The sequence below is a fragment of the Meles meles genome, chromosome 5 (assembly GCF_922984935.1).
Source record: "Meles meles chromosome 5, mMelMel3.1 paternal haplotype, whole genome shotgun sequence".
Taxonomy (NCBI): Eukaryota; Metazoa; Chordata; class Mammalia; order Carnivora; family Mustelidae; genus Meles; species Meles meles.
Window position 1 is genome coordinate 96,166,426 of NC_060070.1, and position 18,094 is coordinate 96,184,519.

Genomic DNA, 18,094 nt, shown 5'->3' on the forward strand with positions numbered 1-18,094 from the left:
AAATGGCAGAAATTCGATCAATTAAGTGAAATGCACATAAATTGAACTTAATAAAACTGCCTAAATTGCTTGGGAAAAAATGCTGTAGGGAATACACTTTTATTAGTTCTGGGTAAGGATGAATTTGATGATACAGTGAATCCTTTTCCATTTTCAATCTTGAGTTTCATGAAAACCATCAGGAATAACTTTAGGAATATTACGTGCAGGGAACTGACGACTGAAAGACCTATGTGGTCAATGTGTGGTCACTGCTATAGTAGTAAGAATGTAGGCACTGCAGTAAGAATCCTGGCTGCACTCCAGTCTGAGTGGACTTCGACCACTACTCAGTCTCTGTCAGTGCACACCCCCATTGTGTGCTAGGACTGCTCCCAGAGAACTACAACACACAGGCCATGTGCTAGCCTGGCCTCCAAAAAATTCAGTTCTCCAGAGATCAAAGAGACTTCTTGAATCTGTGGTCTTCCAAACTCTGAATTAAAGCAAACAACAGCAATAAAAACCAAGAGAACGGAAATGATTACTGAGATAAGTAAAGCAAAATAAAGGTGTTGCTATAGGAGAGTCAGATAAATATATCTAGATTTTCTTTTATGAAGACTGAATTCACTGGGCAATTATTTAATGCTGCACTTCACTTTGCTAATACAAAGAATCCTTACGAAAAAGGCAGAAGGCACAGTTCTATTTTATGTTTCTCAACAAGAGACCTGGAATCCTACAATTTCTACATAAACATTAACTCTCAGAACCACACATCGAACATCCTGCGATCAGTGAAAGTGTGAGATATCTTTGCAGATTGTATTTACCGATTTCGTTATGGAAAGATTTAGCGTGACCTTGTGCTAATGATATAAAAGTGACTACTTTGTTTAATGGAGATAAAAATGCTGATTTAGCACCCCAGTCTAAGAGACGTTTATCAAACAGATATCACCCAAAACAAAAATAGGAATTAATTCCTTATTCTTTGTAATTATTAAAAATGCTCAGCATCTTCGCTGTGGTTGTTTCACAATTTCAACACCATTGCCTCATGATTTCTACAAGGTGTCTTGTACTTGTATATATGGTTTGGTTTTGCTGCTTAAATAATCTCCCAATTGAATAAAAGTTACTATACCTCAGGGAGGAAAGACCTGAAGGTGGGATGATTTTGGGGTCATGGAAAGTTCCACTATTCAACAATCTTCTGGCTAGGTCTTGTTTGTGATTAATAACCCTCATGCTCTTTCATCTTGATATTTCTTGGTCCATACTCATAAAATTTTCCTTCTTTGTATTCATTTTTTAAGTCTATAACATTATTGGGATTTTATGCTGACTTCATAACCTTCAGAGTAACTGATCATAGCAAAATATTTCCTTCCTTATGGAGAGCAGTTTTCCATTGACCTCAATTTCTAATGAATACATTTTGAAAAGAAAACATTTATTACCAATTGAAATAAGCATCTCTGAAAGACTTCTCCCACCGGTAAAGAGTAATTTTTGTATTGTTTTGGTTTTCGTACCTGAGGAGGCTGAATTATTCAAAGCTCTGGATCATTTGACTCACCTTTAAGATTTAAGTTACCACACTGTACTGATTACTACCCATTTAGTTGTCTTCCTTCTTCACTAGACTAGGTTTCTAGAAGGTAGGATCTGCAACTTATCTCTGTAACACCCCAGCCTCGTGCAGTTTCTGAAACAATGTAAGCATGGAATACATCTCTATTGAGAAATGTTATTTATTGAGATAAGGCAGATACAGAGAGAAGGAAGTTTGGAGCACAGAAGAGACTTGCATATCTTTATAAAGAATGAAACATATGTGTTTAAGACCGAGGAGACACATCAATTTCCCAAACTTTAAAGTCTGCTGAAAACAAAAAGGCTGTGAGGTGGAGAATGAGGTCTACATATAAGAAATTATGCAGCTGGAGAGGAAAAGGCCACGAGAATATAATGACCATTTCCAAGGTCACAGGTAGAAGATAGATTAAAAACAAACAAAAAACCCCAAAAAACAAAAAAACAATGAACAAAAGATCATAGCAACCAGGGTTCTCCTTCTTCACTGAAGGAAGAACAAATAGAAATACCTGTTTTAAAGAGATACGAGGAATAATTTTCTTCAAGAGGGACATTAAATAGTGAATAGGTTACTGAAAGTATTTATATACAACAAGGCTTTCTGAAATGTGCAGATTAGATAACCTTCCAAAATTTCTTTTAATGAAGCCTTATGAATATATATGCACAAAATATGATGCTTATGTCTGATTCCTTTAGAAATGCATGCCATAATTACTGAATATTCTTTAGAACAGTAAATAAAAGAGAAATCAATTCCCTATCTTATATGTCTCTGCAAAATATGAGTATAGATTCAACTTTCTCAAAAGCTTCTGCTTTTTGCTGAAGTATTTAATATAGAACAGGAGTGGGGTACCAAATGTTTAATTTCTTTTTGTGATATATAAGTTCAACTTTTCAGTGGCCAGTGGCACACATCACATCATTCATAAGGATTAGGAAAACATCCCTTTTACCTCATTCTATTAAGTGATTTATAATTGCCACTTAAAAATAATAAGCGAGGGAGTGTATGATTTGTGAATCCACTAGTCTGCTAACGGAAAATCTCTCTACTGACCCAAGAAGGGCGCTTAAATTGTTATGGCTCCTATGTAGTTGGAACTGCTTTAAATATTCATTGCACTTTAATGAACATACTTTTCCTTTAATTAGACATGGTGTTAATACTGTTTTAATCTGAATTGATTTGCCACACTGATCTGAGGAGGTCTGAATCTGTTTATGAATGAGTTCGAAGTCTCAAGCTTCCTAAAACTAGTAGTGAACGTTCCCAAAAATCTTATGTCTAGAAAAGAAGTATAATACTATTTTCACAGGTGAAAAGATACAAGCTATGGCATTTAGCTGAAGGTTAAATAAATTTTGGGTAAAGCTAAGGCTGGGAATATTTTGAAATTCTTTAATAGCATGCTTTTAATACTCAAAATATGACAATTAAAAAGATCATTAATTCACTTGACCTTTCATTCATTCAGCACATATTTATTTCCCACTATTACTTATCAAAAGGATGGGCTAACAACGGATAGCATTAATAAATTATTTGCAAGGTAGCAAAAATGACCACCTCACGATATGAAGAAATTTGGTTTATCTTGGTGAAAATCAAGGAGGTAATAAAAACTTAAAAAGAAGTGGAAGTCTATTTCAAGTCCTAGTATTATACTTTTTTGAACTCTCAAGATTTATTACCTTTACCTCTATCACCATAATAATATTTATCATATAAATATAATAATACTTATCATGTGCCTACAGGTTTTTTCATTAATATTTATCATGTGCCTACAGGCTTTCTTCATTAATCTCCTTACAAAAATGTATTAAGTAAGCATGCTAAATATATATATATATATATATTTAGCAATCCAGGATATCTCTGGAGCATCACAGATTGATTAAGACATCATATTTCTGGCCAGTTAATATCAGGTTAAGGAATTATAGGTGAGGATGAAGTTGTTTATTTGCTTAGAGAGCTCATGAAGGCAGTTTACCTGGTGGGGATTTGGTACTGTGAGTGTTGGTATCGAGGCAAATGCTCTCTCCCTTGAGACCACAGACAGGGCCCGAGGTTAGTGTTCAGGAGAAAGAGCATTTTCCCCATCCTCTCATCCTCTGCAAAGTTGCTGAGGAGGATGGCGGGATCTTTCTGGTCTAAGGTCCTTCAGTGTTTCTCAATCTGGTTATCCACCGCAATCATATAAAGATTTTGAAAACACTAATGCTCAGGCTCTTTCCCCAGAGATTCTAATTCAATGGTCTGGGGAGGGGCTCCAGGGCCTCCTAAAATTGGAAAGTTCATCAATTGTTTCTTTTGAGAATCACTGAGCTATAGCAAGTGAAAAGCAGTAAAAATTATTTTATAATACGATAAGCCACAAGCTACTCTTAGAAGCATAATCTTGGATGTGGTCCTTAAGTAAATTACAGCATTTTGGAATTGGTCTATAAATAAATCAGATCCTTCTAATTTGTATACAGGGTTTTTCTCGGGGCACCTGCTCCCCTGGAACTTGTTGACCTATATTTGTATCTTGCATTCATAAGTGCCTATACTTACCAAAGAAACACTTAAATCACATAAGAAAATGCTCTTTTCCTACAGCTTCTGTTGACAAGCCAGAATATATTGCTTTCTTCCTTATGCCTATTAAAGATAGTGAAAATCAGTTCCAAAAAACACTGCCCCAGAAACACTCTAAAGATAACAATAATGAGCAATTAAGTAAATTATGTCATAGTTACTTGCCAAACTTTGAGCAACTGATAAATTTTCTCAAATGCTTATGAAAAAATGAAAATAAACAGGACCAAAAAAGACATATACCATATATGACAACTATGTATTTTATAGTTAAAGACTAGAAATACATCGTTTATAGAATTGGTGAGTGGAACTGTGAAAGATTTTTCACTTGGTTTCCTGATCTTTCCTTGGTATTGTTACACTGTTGGAATGGTTTAAAAAATAGCTAAAATTTATTAAGAAACTACCAAGTGCCAGAAATTTTGAGAATCTATAGAATGGATATTAATAATATTATTTTTTAACAGAAAAACTGAAGGACAAAGACATTAAGTAACATGTCTGAGTCATAGAGCTAGTAAATGACAAAATTAGATTCAAAGATTTGTCTGTTTCCTTTTTATTACCCTCTTCATCATTATTTAAAAAATTTGAAAGAGGTACTCAATCAATAAGAGTCCCGCCTCTCATCTCAATCTGTTAAGAAATAGGACCCACCTCAATAAAAACTTTAGTTGTTTCAGGCTGTATGTTTAACATCCCAGTATGCTTTCTGGATACTAAGCTGAGGGAGATGCAGATTAGTAGTGAGGATCTCTTATCAATTTAGTTATCAACTAACAAAACATCCTTCTATTAGGAAAAAGTCGAGTAGGATAATATCAGTTTATAAACAACTTTTTGAGGTAAGTTAAGTAAAAATATAAAGTTGGGCATTGTTTAATAAGAGACATACTGATAAGATGTGATTAGTTGATAAAAGTCTGAAGTTTCTCAGCCTAGAAAGATTCAAGTCCTTAAAAATAATCCCCAAGGTAAAAAAATGGCTGGAAAGAATGAAATGATAATAAAAGTCAATTTGCTAATACCAGTTTTATGTGCCATTCCCTTCGAGAGATACGCTCTATCTATGAAAAGGGGTCATTAAACTAGTTCAGACCCTGAGCTTCTCAGCACCCTGGGAGCTCTAGCAGGTTGTGTGTCTGTCTTGGGGGGCACTTACTGGTGCCCCACCACTCCTGTCCTCATACTCCGTTACTCAGGCTCTGCCTCTTCTGCCCAGGAATTGGCCCTAAAGAGATCATCCTGCAAAATGCACTGAACAAGGAGACCTGGTTCCTGGGAAGAGAGAAATGAAAAACTAGAATTCTCTTGCATTTTTTTTAAAGCTAGAAATATGAACCAGCTAGAAATATGAACCAGATATGATCACTGTCCTTAAAAGTCTTATACTCTTGAAGGAAAATAAGACAGATTCTAAATAACACATACACTCCTTGGTGCTGTTATACACATGTTTAATACCATGCTTCATCTTTGTTTCTAATGCAACATTTCATGCATGGAATGGGTAACCTATCCTGTCTAGTGTTCAAATTTTGCTTTGCTAATATTCCCATACTATAGATTTTCCCTAATCTATACCCATCATCTATATTCTTTAATTAAATTTTTCTCTTGTGTATAAATATTCTTAATCTTCTCATAGATAAAATATAAAACAAAAGACATTTCTGCTAAATGGAATCTTTTCCCTGTGTAGTCTTTAAGTAAGTTTTTTTTTTATTCATTCAATTTTCATTTCACTAGCAAACACTTGGAACCATTAAAACAATAAATGTAACTTGGGTTTCCTGTGGGCACAATGTAGAGATAAGGTCATAGTAAGAAGAACTTGTTTCACTTGCTTGTATCCTCATTCTGAGACAGGAAGTCTGCCCCTGAAAACTTTTACCCATGCATCTCTGGGAGTCCTTCTGCTATCTTTACTATATCCCAAATAGACTTTTCCTGGTCTCCTCCATCTCCCTGGTTGATTGCCACTACTGTGAGTCAGCACTGGTGTTGGTTCCTGGGACTTTATGAAGTCAATGCTGTGGCTTTCAGAGGTGAATCTGTGAATTTTCATACCACTAGGCTGCTAGATAAAATATTGGACATCCAGTTAAATCCGAGTATCTGATAAATAAAGAGAGCAATATATAGGGGACATACGTATTTTAAAAAATTATCCTTTGTTTATCCAACATTCAAATTTAACTTGGTGTCTTGTATTTTTATTTGCTATACCTGGCAACCCTATCATGTACCCAAGCCATGTTATGCTCCCTGCAGTCTCTCCTGAGCTAAAGTCACATGTGTTCTGTGTACATGTGGGGAAAATCTCTCTCTCTCTCTATCTCCTTCTTCTGATGGTTTTTTTTTTTTTTTTTTTTTTTTTTTTTTTTTTGTCTTTTTAGCCCAAAGCTACCTTGCTTGTGCTTCATATACCTCAGGACCCTTCACAGAAACAACATTCAGTGTCTTTCTGTGGCCATCTATCTTGAGGGTTTAGACACAACCTAAGAATGTCAGGCTCACTGGCATGGGCTTTTTTCCTTTTCCTTTTAGAATTTCCCCCAAGGGCTTGCCCTACAGATCTCCTTATTGGCTAGCTCCTCCCAGGCAAATCAATTTTTATAATGAAGGCTCCCAGCTCTATCAGCTTATGAGGTACATACAATTTTATTTCAGCAAAGACTTACAACAAATCTGTAATCATTGTTAGACTGTGATTATGGGAACTGACTTCAAAGTACCTCTAAAGTGCATGGAAGAGTTCTCTACCTTTGGAAGCACTTAGAGAGACTCCAGGGAAAAAGCGGCTTTGGGGCCTCAGCTTTTTAGAAATGTAGGTGAGTTTGACAGTGTAAGAAATTCCAAGCAAAAGGAACAGAATAAATGGAGGTAAGAAAACAGGGAAGTTCAGGGTAGGCTTACTTTGGTTTGGTGACAGCATATGATACAGTGTAACCTGAATCTGTAAGGAAAGTTGGTGGTTTGGCCAAGGAAACTTCTCCATGTCCACGGTCAGGAGCTTGTAACTTCTCTAAGCAATGGGAAGCACTTACAGGATTTGGTTAGAAGAAAATAAAATCAACAAAATATAATCAAGTCCTGTTACACAGATTATGTTTCAAGTGTGAGAAATTACAGGAGAGAGATTAAATTATCAGACAAATAAAAAAGATAATGGGTAATGAAGGCCCAAGGGGGAGAGAAGAGAAAGAAAAGGAAAAAATAATTGAAAAGGAGACCTTGGTATTAAACCTTTGTAATCCATTTTAATCAGCAGAGGAGGGTTTTGTTTGTTTGTTTGTTTGTTTATTTATTTATTAATTCCAGGCACCCATGCCTCTTCCAGACTAATTAAGTCAGAATCTCTGGGGATGAGACCTACGTAACAGTATTTTGAAGGCCCCCCTCATGATTCCTCTACTCAGGCAAGATTGAACACCATTACTGTAGAACAAGTGTTCTCCCATTTTAATAGGAATCAGTCACCTAGACCTTGTTGGGTACCCCTCTTAAAGTTTCAGCAGATAAGGAATGAGGTCTGAGGATTCACATTTCTAACACGTTCCTAGCTGGTTTTGATGCTGTTGGTCCAAGAACCATGTTAGGAGAACTCCTGGCGTCAGGACCAGTAGTTAATTGGCTATTACTGTGTATGCATGTCTTGGATGGTTGCGGGTAGGGGAAAAAAGTTAATTATAGATGATGGACATCCTGAGCCTTAGTAAATGACACAATAGAGATGCCATTCAAAGAGTCATAGATGTAGAAGAAAATAGAAGTTTGGCTTGAATGAGAATATTGAGAGAAAAGACAATGAAAAAGAGTGTTCTATGGGGGCCATTATAAATACAGAGTAGTAGGAAGAGGGAGCCAGTAAGAAGTAGAGAACCATCAGAGACGGAAGAAGAGAACCAGAATGACACAAATGCCTCTAGGGGAGAGAGTGGTCAAGACTACTGTACTAAGAACATCATAAAAATGTAACCTCCAAGATACTTCCAAACCCACGGAACACAGAAACCAAGGTCCCACACTTTCCTTATCTTCTCTTTACTACCCTTAGCAAAGAGAGGTCACATTCAGAATGATAACCCTGGAGGCAGCTTAAGGTCTTCAGTGCAAGAAACAGAGGGATCTATCTCCCTTATACTGTACTTACTAAGGAAATGAGGATACTACCATATGACACAAAGATTTTTCAGCTTTGAGGGTTGAAACAAAAAGGGTTTTTCACTTAATCGGGATAAGGACAAAGTATCAGCATGCAAGCAGTTAAGACACCAGCAGTTGTTAAGAATTTACAATGAACCGGGTGCTGTTCTAATGCTGCATGCCGTTCCTGCTCACAATATGGTTCGTGGACTAGTGGCATCAGCATCACCTGCTAGAAATGCAGACTGTCACCCACACCAGACCTACTGAAACAGAATCTGTTTTTTTAACAAGATCCCTGGGTAACAATTAGAGCTTGAGAAGCATGGCTTTTAGGTATCATGAACTCATTTAACCTACTCAATGCTAACCTACTCAATAGTAGGGACTATGAGAAGGGAGCTGAATTACAAAGAGGTGAAAAAATATTTGTACAGAGTCAGAGAGCTCATGGGGCAATGATCTAAACCAAGACAGTCTAGGTCCATAGACCTGGATCTAACTTGTGTTACACCAACCCTCAAGAAAGTGTCCAATGGCCCTCAGCACCGTTCCCATCATTGCTGGAAACTTCCATCTACGGTGGCTCTTGTCCAATGCTTCTAAGGTTCATGTCCTCCCTTTTGTGCTCTGTGTTACCATCCAACTTATACATGTTAACCTCCTCAGCTTAGATCTCAACTCACAGTCACCTCCTCAAGAAAATAATTTCCAATACCCCAAGAATTGGTATTCTACTCTTTCTACTCTCACGGCATCATTTATTTTTCCTACTATGATAAAAATTTATGTGATTTTTGTCTTTTTTATGAGGCTCAAGCTCCTGGAAGGCAAATGCACATGTGTTTTGTACCTCACAGGATCTCCAATCTGCCCAATACAAAGCCTGGTATGTAGCTGACACAGTTGTTACCTGGATGAGTGTGTGCAGGAGTGGCTTTTGAACCAAATGTGCATCTTGTCCATATTAGCATGACCTGCAATGACACTCATAACTGAACATTCTCTCCCTCCACGGAATTAAGAAAACTGGTGAGGCGAAAGCACAGACCTGAACAGTCAAAGGGAAGTACAAACTTTGAGGCTAAACCCTAATCCTCCAGGCAAGTTCTGAATCTGCCATGAACCTTCAGGACCTCCTGAAGCCATGAGAACCCTTTGAACATATCTCTGCTTTCCAGAATCCAGAGCCTATACTCTGCCTTCAGGCTTTGAGACAGCAGAGAAAAGTCAGAGTGGCCCAGGTGAGGCCTCTCCATGTTGGGAGGGTAGATCTGGAGGGAAAACATTGGCTGTTCTAACACAAATCCTATAACTAAACAGAGTCAATTCATTCTGAGCGCTGCTCATCAGGTACCTTTCAGAGGCCCTGAATTCCCTTGAATGACAGAGAATAAGCCTTGATTTCAGTGAATGTCTCTACCATAATAATCTTATCTGAGAAAAGTGGATTGCAAGGCCACTTTAAAAATATACTCTACTGTAATTTTGTGCTTCATTTTCCCAAATACTCTTGCTCCTATGGATAGTTCCTATACCTTGTGTTCTCATATTATATTAACATAATTAGGCTAACCAGGCCTTAATGTTGCTACTCTTGTAAAATAACTGCAAAGGGTCTTGAGAAAAATGCTGCTGATGTTTTTTCTTAAAGAGATGGTTAGATTTAATTTCAACATTTTTGGAAAATATTGAATGACAGTAATCAGCTTTAAGCTTAACCAGGTGACGGTCCCGACGACAGATGACAGGGATGAGGGTTTCTCAGTGTGGAATAGCTGCTTGCTAATTCTCCAGGAATTTCTTCAATGTCTCTACCACATGACTCAATCATATGGATACAGGCTCAACTACTCAATTTTCTTACGGGTGTTTTTGGTCTGAATTGACACGTGCTACTTCAAGCTCAGTCACAATGAAGAATGCTTAGGTCAACCTTGTGTCTAAGACCTGAATTTCTCAAACTCTCAAATGCATACGAGTCATCTTGGGGCCTTGTGAAAATGCAGATCCCAGTCAGGTATGACCTGGGGAGTTTTCAGTTCTGATAAGCTCCCAGGTGATACTACTGCTGTGCGTCCATACACAGCACTTTGGGGAGCAAGGTCTTAGAAAACAAAATGACATTGATTTTGTGGTATGCAATGCAACCTGGCACCCTTATAAGCCAGATGCATTGCCTAAATGTTGCTGTGTGCCAAGGCTGTGACGAATGTAACCCTATCCACCAGCACTCGGGCAGAAATAATCCAGAGAAATGAGTCACTTCCAGGATTCCACCTGGGGGTGGGGGTGGGGGCTCTGGGGTGATCTGTTTGACTCAGGGAAGAAACAGACCTGCTGTCCAGTCTAGAGCTGTCTTAGGCAAATATAGAATCTTGGAATTTTCAGGTTTCCTCTTTAAAAATATTTATACTGAGCACATAGAGATTTGGATGTATCTAGAATAGGTTTGAGCATATGCTGATCACTCTACAATTGAATTAAAAGCAATGTGGTCCAATAATTGTGTAATAGCTACCAGGTTAAAATGGAAAATGCTCTCCAAACACAATATAAAAACAAAATAAATTAGCTTGTTTCAGTTAAATAATGTGTATCATAGAAAAGATTACGAAAACAATTGTTAGAGCTAATTATTGCTTAAAGTGGCAGGAGAGGCAAGGGAGTGGTTCATTTTATTCCTCCTGTTCTTCCACCATGTTGGATGTGTCAAAGAGGAAAAGGTAACTTTTCCTTGCCCTTACCCCAAGCTCCTGGTAGTCTTGTACCACTGAGGGAAGTACCAGAAGATCAACTGAGAGTAAGAAAATGAGAAGAATGGAGAGAATCATTTCTGTTCCTTTAAAAAAAAATCCCTTAAACCTTGATTTTCAAAAATGAAAAGAGTACAAACAAAATTACGAAAATTATTTAGTTCAGTTAAAAACAGGTCTTCGTTAAAGTCAAGTAGAAGGAGATAGACCCCCATACGAAGAAAGTTTTTTGCCCACTTGGATACTCAGTGCTGGAGGAGGTCATCAAGAGGACCTAACCACCGGTTGACCCATGAGCTGGACCTGGACCTGAGGCTCCTCACCGCCTCACCCCTGGCCTTGGAATGTATGTTCTGTCCACTATTCTTACAGTGGGAGACGTTTTCAAGGATGCAGACCTGAGAGAGCAATGTGTTGTTGAGACTATCTGGACAGTGTATGTGACAGAACCCACATAGGTCTCTATATAAGCTTTTAAGATTCTTGGGGGAGGTACAGAGGTCTACTCATCTTGGGGTTGCCCAAGACAAGCCTCGTAGGTAAGTTCTCTTGCTCATTACACCTGCTGCCTTCCAATCTAGAGCAATCTGCTTCTTCCTTTGGTCTCTCCTTGCCCTCTTTGTGTAGGGACCAATTTTTAAACCAGAACTCAGAGAGATTTAATTAACTAATCCTGACATGATGGCTAGGAAATAGATGTTACAATAATTTCACTAGGAGACTATGATTAACATAATTCAATAGCATAGTTCACATCTAACCAAATACATCTACTTTATTCCACAGGAAAAAAAATATTCTAGTATATATTCCCAAATCCACTGTGATGATATTCATCTACTACATAGTGGAATGTTACAGAAGAATATTAGGACTTGAGGCCCAGACTGGTGATGGGACTTGTCCATTGTCACACAAATCTTTAAAGAACTAGGTTTAGAACTTAGATGCTCTGAACATTTCTCAATTTAGTCTGCATTGTTTTATCTCATGCTATCTAATCAATCTTTTTTCCTGATGCCAATTTAAGACAAAAATACCCAAGCTTGTCTGACACAAAATCCTCTGTCCGAGAACCTGGGGCCATATTATAGGCTTCCCACTTATAGTTGATCCTGAACCCTGACGAGGGTTTGTTCTGAGTTGATGTGAAATGATATTAAAGATGAAATCATGTGTCAGTGAGAAATTTGCTAAACAATTTGTAGCAGGTTCCATGGTACGCAGAGGGTAGGAGTTCATCCAGACTGGAAGTTTCATTCCCTTATGGGTGAATAAGAGAAGTGAGGCTTCATTTCACCAACTTGTGGACTGGTGATTGGCATTAGATTTGTCTTAGTACAAAGGTCTGTTGTTACAAAGAATGGTACAGGGTATGATAGGACCTAATATAGCATTGGGATTAAGAATATGAACTTTGGTATAGACAGACCTGCATTTAAATCCCAGCTCCAACCTGTACTACCCTGGAGAGTCTTGTAGAAGTCATTCAACCTCATGATCTTTAGTCTCCTTACCTATCAAATGACAATAAAAGTATTCCTCTGACTTATAAACTTGTAAAAATAGCATGGCGTGTCTGAAACACCGGTATCACATAGTACACAATGTGAACATTCAATAAGGTAATAATGTTTTCCCTTATTAAAAGATAGAATCAGGAAGGTAAGCTTAAATCAAAATATCCCAAGGTAAGATCCTGACATGGATGTCTAATAAGATTTTAGGATAAACTAGGGAAAAAGATCTATAGAATGACCTTTCGTGGAAGTTTCTAAAAATAATGTCGGTCCTCATTCTCCATGTTGGCTTAAGTTGTCCTTCCACTGAGACTGGAACTAAGTAATCAATGGCAACATCTTCCAAACTTGGAAATGTACCCAAAGAAACACTGTCCCTCATGAAGAAACAGGAAAGTCTTTTTTTGCTCCTGTTCTTAAGTGCAGAGTATTGAAGCACGAATGCTTCAGTTAAACATCTGTTCATAGGTATGATATTAATGAAATTTAACAGGGAGGACAGGCTGCAGGGGAATCAAATCTGCTTCATTTCCTCCTTGCCATTTGCTATGGACTGCATTTGTCTGTCTCTTCTTTTTTTTTTTTTTTTTCCTTTTTATTTATTTATTTTTTTCAGCGTAACAGTATTCATTCTTTTTGCACAACACCCAGTGCTCCATGCAAAACGTGCCCTCCCCATCACCCACCACCTGTTCCCCCAACCTCCCACCCCTGACCCTTCAAAACCCTCAGGTTGTTTTTCAGAGTCCATAGTCTCTTATGGTTCGCCTCCCCTCCCCAATGTCCATAGCCCGCTCCCCCTCTCCCAATCCCACCTCCCCCCAGCAACCCCCAGTTTGTTTTGTGAGATTAAGAGTCATTTATGGTTTGTCTCCCTCCCAATCCCATCTTGTTTCATTTATTCTTCTCCTATCCCCCTAACCCCCCATGTTGCTTCTCCATGTCCTCATATCTTCTTTACCTGTGCTTTTACTGTGGTAAAAATAAAGAACTGGAGACATGGAAATTGTTACTTGCTTAGAATTAGCCAGATGGAAAAGTGAGATCATGATGGCCTACAAGGAGAAATACCACCCGCAAACACCTGGGCCACTTGAATAATCATGGAAACATTTCTTTGAATCCAGAGCAGTCCTTGCTTAAGGATTTTGATGACTGATTCATTTTTTTCAAGAGCCTGGTCCAGCAAAATGTTAAGTATTTGATTTAAAAATTCAGTCTGGCCACATTGTATTAACCTATATAATATGTAGCTTTCCTAAGTGGGGGAAAAACAAACAAACAAACAAACAAATGCCTCCAAACCAAAACACCTTATAGAGATCTGGAGAATGTAGAGGATACCTTTTAAAATAGAAACATGCCACAGAGGTTTGAAAAGTGGTGATAATTTTGTGATATCACAGTACAAATGTCCAAATTAATAGGCTAATCAATGATGTGAATACTATCTACAAAGAATCAGATTAAGTTGGAGTGGGGGAACACAAAGAGCATGATCAGAAGGAATATAAGACTTGAACTTTGTACCTAATTGGTGATATAATAATGGATATGATAATATAATGATTTTAGTAACAGGTACACTCATAGAGTTCGTATTTGTAGATTTTGGCATATTTTCTACATAGTCTTTGAAAATGTGTGTATGTTTCATATCTTCTGTAACATCTTTTTTCATACCAGCTTCATTTGAGCCTCTCTTTGGAATTCGATGCCAGTCAACTTTCTATGTCCCTGCTTCTCTGGATCACCTTGTCAAGATAATCATGTTTATCAGAAGTTCTAAACCCTTCTGTGCTCAGGACTACTTGGGTGTCTTAATAATATTTGGGAGATGCCTTTCCAATTGTCAGAGCTGTTTCTGGCCACTTCTTTCTGTCAAACAGTGTTTACACATCTACAGAGGATCTCCAAGAACTGACCTACTGCTTCTTTCATGTCAAGAGATTGCCAATTATCCAACCAGTGCTATTTATTATCCAACCAGTGCTATTTATTTAGCCACAACTCCTGCTTCCCTGGCCCATCAATAGCATCTTCCATCATGAAAATTTTCCATATTGAGTTGGGAAGGGCAGTGACCCAAGTATGACAAAGGAAAGCAAAATCAATTAGAGAGCTATAAAATGTAGTATAAAATTTCCCCTCAACTTGCATACACCAGAAGTTCTCAAACTTTACCACACATCAACATTACAGGGACAACCCTTTGAGAATCACCGCCACACACGAATCAAAATCATTTCCAAATAACATGCAATCCAAACAAAAGACCCCCTCATTTTGCTCTGTGACAAGGAGTTCTTAACCTAGAAGTTCTTGGGGACACTTTGATAAGATTCTAGGTATTTGTGGTACTGTACAAATTATATATTATATTACATTGGCATGGGTGCAGTTACCACTGGATGCTTGAGAAAGCCCACTGCTCTCAAGAGACTCCAGGGATTCATTTCCTCAAACAGCTTCTACAATTCCCACTGAGGCCATGCACAGAGAGTCAAGCCAGCACACTGAAGGAGGCACTGATATTAGAATGTAGCATAGTAAGGTCTACAGATCCTATGTGTATAGAGCCAATGTGTAATTCTCCTGTTCTTTTTATGGTAAATAGAACAAATTTACTACTACTACACTGACCTTTGTAATCAATTACTCCATTCTTCTATGGTTACCACTGACTCTTACTAGGATGTAGATCTACCAACCAGTCTGCCAGGAAGTTTAGATGGAGCCCCTAGTAAATCAGAGGAGCACAACCAATCATTAAGTGAGTACATCTAAGACCTCAGGGGTTTATACTGTAAATATCATAATGATATTGCCAGGTAAACAAAATATTTACAGTGGCTGATTGGACAAAGCTCTTACACCTCAGAGTACTGCTGAGTAAAGGAAATAAGGGACCCAACTAATAATGCATATGAATAATCAGTAAACTTGCCTCAATGGGTAAAACAAATTGATGCTTAAATATGAAACAGTTCCAAACCTTAAACCATCTTAAACCAGATGTCTGGCATAGCTAAGAACTCAGGTAAAAGACTGTGGACTAGAAAGATCACCTCTCCACTGCATTCTTTTCTATAGCAAGTGATAATGTTGATGGCAAAAGATTCAGGTAACAAAAAAGCATGCTGCCCAACCATATATTCATGCTTCCTTCAATAAGTATGAAGCAAGTAAGCCCTTACCTAGATTTCAAGCTGATGAATCATCTGTCTAGTTTCAGTAAACCCCAAGGGACTGCTCAGCTTTGTAAAGCTGAAACTGTGTCAGCCTCTGGATGCATTTAAACAAGGACAACATGCTAAAAGGAGGCAAGTTATGAGGTTTCCTGAGGCATCCCTGGTTTCTAAGTGCATTAAGTCCTCCCTCATTGCACACACAAAAAGAGCTTTTTAACTAAACAAAACCTGGAGAAAGTTCTTTTTAAATCGTGTATGGATGCTGACTCTATCAAATCCATGAACAGAAGTATTAGTGATTTCCTATGTGAGGCCATTCATTTATCCAAACTGACGTCCTTCCTATTCCATTATCTCCATGGAAGCACACACACATATATACATCAGAAGAAAGAAATTTTCTCTTCCTTGGGAAACACCTGTCTTGGGAGTTCTTGGTTCTGAGCATGCACAGGGTCGAGCATACAAATGGTGCAGTGACTCTTTTTAGAAGTCACATTTGTCCCTGAAACTTCAGTCACCTGGAGACTGCATGCCTCATTGCCTGCAGCAGCTCAATCCTGACAGTGTAGAATGAATTTAGAAATCTCATTTGAGGAACAAAATTTGACTTGAGAGTTTAAACAACACAATATATCTAATGCTGAAATAATCTTTTTTTTTTTTTTTTGTAATTTTTGCTGACTGTAGAATCAATCTCTCTTTCTTTCTCTTTCTTGCTATTGGGCTGTTATAATAATTTTGGTTTGGTTTGGATTTTGTCATGGAAAAGGAAGACGACAGGACTCAGTAAACTAGTACCTCAGTGAGCTGCATATCTCCATTTTTACACACAGAAAATTTCTGCTTCTTTTGCTATGTTAACACACTTACACATAATTCCTGGAATCCCTACTACATTCATATCCATTGCTCTCAGACACACACTCACAAGGCACCAAAACACAAAATCTCTGCATGTCAAAATCAAGCCAGGCTGAAGATGTAGATAGGTGGATATGGCACCAGGTGGATGTGTAATCAGTAATAAGAAATACATCGAGCCCCATAATGAAAAGAAATCCCCCAAATTGTTCAGGATTCCCCCTCCCCCTTCCATTCACTGATTTATTAACCCTGAACAAAGATGTAATTGCAGGGTCTCAGAAACAACTTTTTTCCATTTTTTTTTCATTTTTGGCATTTGTTTTGTTTGGCTTTGAATTTCTTAATATCTAGTCATACCATTCATTGCCTGTTTTCTTCACTCAGTTGCCCATCTTCCCCTCCCCCCAAAAATGAATGAAGCATTAGCTTCTGAGTCTTAAGGATGAGACCTCTGCATTTTCTTTGCTTGTTTAGGGCAAGAAATGAAGTGCTGCCTCTTTAATTGGCAGAAGCATGCAGGAGGAGCATACCTTTAATTTAGTGTTGGGATACCTCACTTGCACCCTGGCTGTTGTCTTATTGGAGACGGCAGCCTGCCTGAGATCCTCTAGCACTGAAATAATATCATCCAGCACGCATTTCTTATCCTGATTTTTCAACACACACAGATGGGAAAAAGTATAATTATAGCCCTTGTGGTTCACCTTCATTTCCAGCACGGCTCGGTGGGTCTGCAGGATCCCCTCAGCCTGGAGCAAAATATTGTCCCCGGGTGGGGAGAGGAGGATCACCCTGCCATACCTCCCAGGGGTGTGTAAGTCCGAATAGAGCTGGCTTTTGGACTGGTCCAGGGGGAAAAGGCTGCTGGCCAGGCTGCGCTCGATCTTGGCCAGGCTGTGGCTGGGAGCGACCAGGTGCTCCAGGTCGCCCTCGGGCTGGAAGCGGTTGAGCGCGCTGAGGCCGAAGGTGATGGTCAGGACTGCGGGCACGGTGAGGAAAAAGACCGGGTGCCGGCTCACGCACAAGCCCAGCCTGTGGCAGAACGACTGGAGCCCTCTGCGAAGCACCTGCCGCAGCATCCTCCACCAGATCCAGCTCGCAGGCGCTCCCGGCCGTCTTAAAAAGCACATGTGACATGTGTAAGCGCCGGACTTCCCCTCACTCCCCCATCCCACCCCCTCCCGGCCAGCCCCCTTCCCCACACCGCCGCGTCCCCACCCCCGCCGCTTCACCCCAGCCACTCCGCCTGGTCTTTCCCCGGCCCCACCTCCATGCGCTCTTACTACTCTTTCAAACACTGCAGCAAGTTGCAGCAAGGCGGGCAAATATCGACAGCGCGCGTGGGGGCCCGCGGCGGGCGCTGCGGGGGCACCGCGGGGCCCACCCCTCCCTGGCCTCCCCGCGCCCTGGCCGCCTCCTGCGCCCCTCTCA

At 39.2% G+C, this 18,094-nt stretch overlaps 1 protein-coding gene across 1 annotated transcript in view; it reads right to left on the reverse strand.

Annotated features, from left to right (window-relative positions):
- The window catches only part of PTCHD4 (patched domain containing 4), a 174,762-nt gene extending 156,969 nt beyond the window's left edge, over positions 1–17,793 (reverse strand). Inside the window, exon 1 of the mRNA XM_046005933.1 lies at positions 17,368–17,793. Coding sequence (XP_045861889.1) covers positions 17,368–17,793 — 426 coding nt within the window. The remainder of the gene's footprint in view (positions 1–17,367) is intronic.
- Between the last annotated feature and the right edge of the window lie 301 nt (positions 17,794–18,094).